Raw genomic sequence first — 6,875 nt, 5'->3', positions numbered from 1 at the left:
CAAAATGTGTAGATATTAAATAAAAGGTAAATTCATTACTTAACACATGTTCCCTTGAATTATTGGATAAAATGATATGTAAACGAGACACCTTATACTGATGGACCTGTACAAAGTTTAATTTGTTTTATTGATTTTAGAAACATATCTTGTATCAAAAGCATTTTGTCTGTAAGAACAATAACAAAATGAATATGAACTTAATTTGAACTAGAGCACATAGTTACAAGCTCACTATATATTATTTATGAGGACTACAAGCTAGACAAATTAATTTTGAATGAGAGCTGCATACAAAAGCATGTTCCAAGTGTCAGGAACACCAGGTAGACACCAGTGGCTGCAATCCATGTCCCTATGCCCACCATGTCCATAAACAGAAGGGTGACCCTCTTTCCTCAACTGTGACAATGTAGTAATATTGAGCAAATACACAGGCTTTGACATGGCTCCTAATACTCTCTCTAACATCAACTCTGCTGGGTGTGCTCCTCCTGGATACTTCAATCCAAACACTGGCAACATTTGCCCCTCACAAAATCTCGCCCCTGGTTGCCCCCATTTCGCTGCACTGCAATAATTCCCAGAAATTGAATTCCCATTCTACAAACTTGTACATTAACATATTTTTTAATTTTTTTCCTTCTATGATTTTATTCTCTTTTTCTTTTTTATAATGAAAGCACACCCCTTTGTAAATATTTTCTTTATGGTAAAGGTGGGTTAAGGGCCCATTATGTTTCCGGTCAGTGGCCTATTGGGCTTTTCCAATGTTAAAAGCCTACTTCTGCCATTTTTTATTTTGATGTTTTAACCTTCTTGAACTCAGTGATGGAATTAGAAGTTATTCAAAAAATTATGGTTAAAGCACCATTTTAAAATTTTTTGGCAAAAGAATTGTCCAGTTAAAGTTCATTGGATAAGTTTTTTCAAAATAATGCAGTCAAACATGTCAGTTATACTGACGTGACGGGACTCGTGCCACGTCAGCGCCATGTAGTCAGTCCCGTTATCGTAAAACTTCAGAAGACCATAACTTTTGACTCGAGTATCTAAATCAGATGTTTTTTTTTATTTCACATAATTTTTTAAGATCTACGCAGTGACACCTCATTTGACACATTTTATCTCCCACAAACATAGTTTGAATTTGCAATAATAGTTCCACAATTATAAGATCATTTAAATCCAGAAGATCCTGGGTTCTTTCCGAACCAACACTATGAGCTGCCGCATGTGTCGTCTTCTGGATTTAAATGCTCTTGTGATTGTGGTACAATTTTTACAAATTCAAACTATGTTTGTGAGAGATAAAATACGTCAAATGAGGTGTTATTCCATAGATCTCGAAAAGTTATGTGAAATAAAAAAAATCATCTGATTTGGATAGTCGAGTCAAAAGTTATGGTCTTCTGAAATTTTACAATATCATTGACGGAACTAGTCCTATCAGTATTAGTGACATGTTTGACTGCATTAGTTTGGAATAACTTATCAAATCAGCTTTAATTGGGTAATTCTTTTGCCCAAAAATTTTAAAATGGCTTTTCCCAAAAAATTACACATGAATGTCAAAAGGCAACAATAAGCTGCAAACTTGTAACTAGCAAGGGAAAAAAAAACCAAATCAAGTTTGCTAGTAGGTTTTGAAAAGTGGTTTTAACAAAATGAGTCAATTTAGTAATTTATTTTAAAAAATGGTTCGAAAGAATTTTGTTATTACATTATAGTTCATTTAGAGCAGATACATACTTTAGATGATCTGGAGAGACACCTTGGAAGAATACCCTTGTTTTGTTAGGGAGAACATTGTCTTCAACCCATTTGGCCCATGTTTTTAAGCCTCTCTCGAAAGCAACCAAACGATTCATGTCCTCGAATGTATGATTTCCTTCTTGAATGAAATCCCATCTGCATAGTCAAAAGTATAAGGAAAGAGAGTACCGAGTATAATATTTAAAATGTTAAGCTTGCATGTGAACAAGATCGATGAAGAGTGTATCACTAATCCATCCAACTGTGGAATTTTACGTACGGTTGTTTTCTTCCTGTATGAAGCCACCAATGCCAAGTGTCGAATATCAATATGTCGGTTCCTTTCCACAATTTTCCGGCTTCAAGTGAATCTAATTTCAGGACTCGACCAATACTTTCACTTACAGTATCCACCAAAAATGCATTACGAGAAAACATCAACTTAACATCATAGCTCTGCAAATTACATGGTATGCAAACAATGAGTCATGTGGTATTTGATCCTAGAACTGCCCTCAATTAAGTTTGTCACTGAAATAAGTTTCTAATCCAAGTTTGAAATTTATCCACTGTTATGATAGTTGGAAATTTCCTAGACTATGCAAACCATAGATGTATCTTTTCCAAACTAGTTCAGCGCCTAATATTACAAATACCAATCATAACTCCCAACCTCATGCATGAACATTGAAACTAACCATTTTTCTTGGTGGTTGTGGGCCAGTGCATAATGATTAGCAGCTGATTCAATAATCGAAAAGATAGGCACTAGGTTCTCAAAAAGAAGATAACTTTCACGATAACAATTTAATATTAAGTATAGACCAACAACTGTCACTATTTATTTGAAGTGGGCCTTTAAAGAAATTTCAAAGCTTTAACGATGCCCATTTGCGCAGGGCTTGTTTTTTACACTATTAATAAAACTATTTTCTCCTCCTGAAACTTCCATGTGGAAAGACCCAACAAATAAGACTTGTTAAATTTGATCTAATAATTAACTGTTCCAATCAGGATACGATTATGCTATTTAATAGATGCATATGCTAATAAGTCAGTGTAGTTTTTTTACCCCCTCTAATTGTGTGTTTTCAATAATTATGTCGTTTTTTCTGTTTTGTGTGGGTAATTGTTAAACTTTTGATTATTTCTAATGATGGATACATAAGCATTGCATTATTCTTTTTCATCAGCACCAATTTCATTGAATAAATTGTTTGGTCACATTTTTGCCTGCTTATGTGGGAATCTAATACCTTAAATTAATAAATTACGAGACCAGCTATTAGGAGGTATTATTAATTTATTATATCATTGCATTGTAGCATTCAAACTGTTACTACTAGAATTTAAACCCCTATATAATTCCAAAATTATCTAAGGTTGCAAACCAATTGTTTTTGGTAAGCAAATCCACCTTGGCATAGAGAAAGTAGTTGGGAATTGGGATAAACATGAATTTGGGTAGATGTCTTAGAGTTAAATCGTGATAATGATTCTTGGTATACTAATAATAAGAGAAGAGAAGAGGAATGAAAGAAAAGTGAGAGGTGACAAAGATCTAACCGGGAAGGTGAAGGTGGAGAGATCTCCAATCCTCACTGAGGTGTATTTGGCATTTGGCACAGCTGTGTGAAGCATGCAAGTGAGTGATTGCCATTGATTCAAACTCAAGGAGTCCCCCACAAACAAGACACTCTTTCCTCTAAGTCTTCTTAAGAAATCTTCACCATTGAATCTGTACACCAGCCAAGTTCATTCCAATCCAAAGTGGGTCCATTTAAAATTACACGACCATTAATGATCATTTAAATTGTATTTTGTTGTTATCTAAGGTGGCCGTGCTTGACAACTTGCAGGGAGTGTCCAGCAAAAAAGATAACAGATTTAATTTGTGCAAAAGAAACAAAAGTGTCTTCTGGTAACACATTTAAATATTTGATTTTCTCTTGATAGAAGTAACAAGTGTACCCTGAGGGAATGAGAAATCTACATCAAATGTCACATTCAAGTCCAGAGTCTTATAGTAAGATAATATAGAGGAGATTCAAAACTATTGTTCTCAATGTTCTTATTTCTCTGTTTTAATTTTACAGAAAACATCATTACTTGACAAAAGTCTTTTGCCCATAAAAGGAGCCCTAATTGATTGGTTGTTGATTGATACTCATCAGGGATTGAGTACATATAAACTATGATTGGAACTTCCTTTGTAATGGTAATTTCCCTTGAATTTGTTGAAATTCAATGAGTGAGTATTCTCTAGCTTTGAAATGGCCATGCTAGGTACCCAATCCAAGTACAAAAACAATAAGGGTTGCTGTTTTTTCTGATCTTAAGAGTTGCTAATTACAAATAAAAAGTAAAGGACAAAACCAATCATTTATAGAGAAACCTCTTCAATAAGTAAAAATCACAAACTTGCATCCATGACTATCTGATTTGGTGAGAAACAATTAAATGTACATTACAGTGAAAAACTAACAAAAGGAAAGATAGCAAAAAAAAAAGGGACATTGTGTTTACCTTGGCAAGTTGCACCCAATGGGTTGCCATCTAAATTTGAGATAGAGTTTATCAGGACGACCATTCTTTTGACAATCAAATTCCTTCTCAATAAAGGGACATACTGAGCTTTCATAAAGAGGGTATGAATCATCAATAACCCAACTACCATGAAACAAATCACACTCACTCTTTGCATTGCTTCTATGCATCTGAGTGAAAAGAGAAAGAAGCAGAACAATAGATATGGCAAAAGACCCCATTGGAGTGAAAACTGAAAAGAAAGATGGAAAGGTGGTTGAAGCAGTTGGCGAAGCTACAATTTAAATGACAATGAACGAGGAGGGTGTGTTTCTCTTTCTGTTAATGATAAGAGTTTTTTTTTTTTTCCTTTGTTGTGTTTGGACTTTGGGAATTTTATTAGAAAGTGTTATGTACCAAAATGGTGATGAAAGAAGTGGTTGCAGATTTTGTTGTTGTAAGACTCACAAAAGAGAGAAGCAGAGGAAGAAAGAGAGGGAGATGCCACTTCAAATGCATATGAACTGAGAATCATAAAAAATCAACTTACATTTGGAGGTTACATAATGAAGTTTGCACTCTAAATGCCTTAAGTGGGTCCCAAGACTCAAGAGTGTTCTATCCAATTGATGGCAGTTAGAAAATGAGTAGTGGGAGGAAACATTTTGGTGAAAGTTTTTTTTTTAATTACTATTAAACATTTTCTTACTATATATCTACTTTTTACTCTGTTTCCCTCAATTTTTATTCACTTCCCCTATTTTTAATTCTTGTTCTCTTGTTTTTTAAACTTCAAGTTGATTATCTTATTTGACAACTAAATACTGAATAAGTCATTTTGTCTAAGCTAGTAGTGGAAGGCTTAAATAATTTTCAATAAGTCGTAAGTTTAAAACTGAATATCACCATTGCATTAAAAGATACTAACCGGGGTATTGGATTAGGATTTTAAAAGATTTTTTTTGAGATAAATTTTTTTATAGATTTAAAAGACTATTTAGAATTGGAGAAACTTTAAAGACTTTTTTAAAAAACTTTTCTTACAATCAAGATTTCATAAGATTGAATTTTAAAGGATTTTAATAGAATTTATAAGATTTGAAAGGACAATATGAATTTATAAGATTTTAAAAAACCATATGAATTTTTAACAAACATTCAAAATTACAAGAGTCAATAAAAAAAGGGAAGATTATACTTACAACCTATTTTTGTTTACAACCATATCTTAACCATTGATTTTCGTCAATCAACGATTATCATTCATATGGTGGTAAAAAGTTGTAAACAAAAATAGGTTATAAGTATAACCTTCCCCATAAAAAATTAACAAAAAAATGCAATGAAATTAATAAAAAAAAGTAAAACCTAATATAATTTTCCAATTAGTAAAACATAATATAATTTTTAACAAACATTCAAAATTACTAAGCAACAGTCTTTCACATATCTAAAGTTATACTAGTCTTCCATGCATTAGCATTTTCTCGTTCCTGCTCTTGGGTTTGATCAATGAGTTGAAAATTATCTTCTTCGTTTGGTATCAAAGCTATGCATATATGATTATAAGACCCAATTTTTTTAAATTATTAAAATAAATTCTAAATTTGCATATAGAACCTAAAGTTCATGATAAAATTTCGTTTGGATTTTTTTGCAATTGATCTTGAAAACTTTGGGGTTTTTATTCTACGTGATAAGAGTTTTCTAACCATATATCATATGCATATTTTCATTGAATATTCTAAGAAAATTTCGAATTTGATTTTTTGGATTTTATTACATTAGAGTTTAAAAAATTTCTCAAATTTTTTTCAATCGATACATTGAAACCTTAAATTGCTTTAGGGCTTTTGAAAAACAAGTTTTTAGTTATCTATTGACACAAAAATTGTTTGAAATCATTTTTTATAGTGAAAAAATTTCGTTCATGAATGTATTGTAACGAAATATAGGATTCATATTATGAAAGTTTCAATTTTTTTTTAAATTGATATTATTTCATTGAAGTAAAATGAAAATTGGTTTGAGGGTTTTTTTTTTTTTGATAACAGGTTTGAGGGTTTTAGTTCCCCTGTTATTTTTACAAGTTTTTATGTTGTTTTTAATACAAAAATCATGCATTTTTATGCCAAAAAAAACTGCGACCCATAGCTTGAGAATTTACTTTTTAAACTTCCAAAATTTCTAAAAAATGGCACAAAAATATGTTGTTTTTGAGATAAGTTATATTAGAATATCATTAGTTTGTTGTTTCTAAGTTATTTTGTGATGAAAATCCCTCAAAAATATGCTATTTTTGAGTTTCGAGAAGCTCCCATGGCGCAACCTGATTTCGAGCGGGTCAACTTGCCAAGCAAGAAAAAACACTGCAATAGAGAAATCTCAAGAAATCCTAGGAGTTCGGATGAGATTGTGAGAGAGGTGTCCTAATTATATTTCTTACTAAAACGTCTCACGAAATCCACACCAATAAAAAATCTATTAAAATCGTTAGATTTTTGAATACCACAAGAATATTTTTTCATTGTATAAAATCTTGATTGAATACTAACGGATTTGAACGGACTCTAAAATAATCTTTTAAAATCCTA

The 6,875-nt window shown here is 31.8% G+C and overlaps 1 protein-coding gene across 1 annotated transcript; it reads right to left on the bottom strand.

The window, feature by feature from the left end:
- Window positions 1-270: 270 nt before the first annotated feature.
- LOC133313107 (protein trichome birefringence-like 43) lies at window positions 271-4,523 on the bottom strand. Its single transcript, XM_061514432.1, has 5 exons — window positions 4,282-4,523; window positions 3,322-3,493; window positions 2,036-2,211; window positions 1,753-1,911; window positions 271-571 (listed from the first exon to the last, which is right to left on the bottom strand). Exons 1-5 carry the CDS (start codon window positions 4,521-4,523, stop codon window positions 271-273), a joined length of 1,050 nt encoding a protein of 349 aa, XP_061370416.1.
- Between the last annotated feature and the right edge of the window lie 2,352 nt (window positions 4,524-6,875).

This window comes from Gastrolobium bilobum, unplaced genomic scaffold, assembly GCF_033153095.1.
Source record: "Gastrolobium bilobum isolate Gb01-03AN ecotype WA unplaced genomic scaffold, APGP_CSIRO_Gbil_v1 utg4070, whole genome shotgun sequence".
NCBI lineage: Eukaryota > Viridiplantae > Streptophyta > Magnoliopsida > Fabales > Fabaceae > Gastrolobium > Gastrolobium bilobum.
The sequence above is the reverse complement of the archived record's forward strand: the minus strand, read 5'-3'. Positions and strand labels throughout refer to the sequence as shown.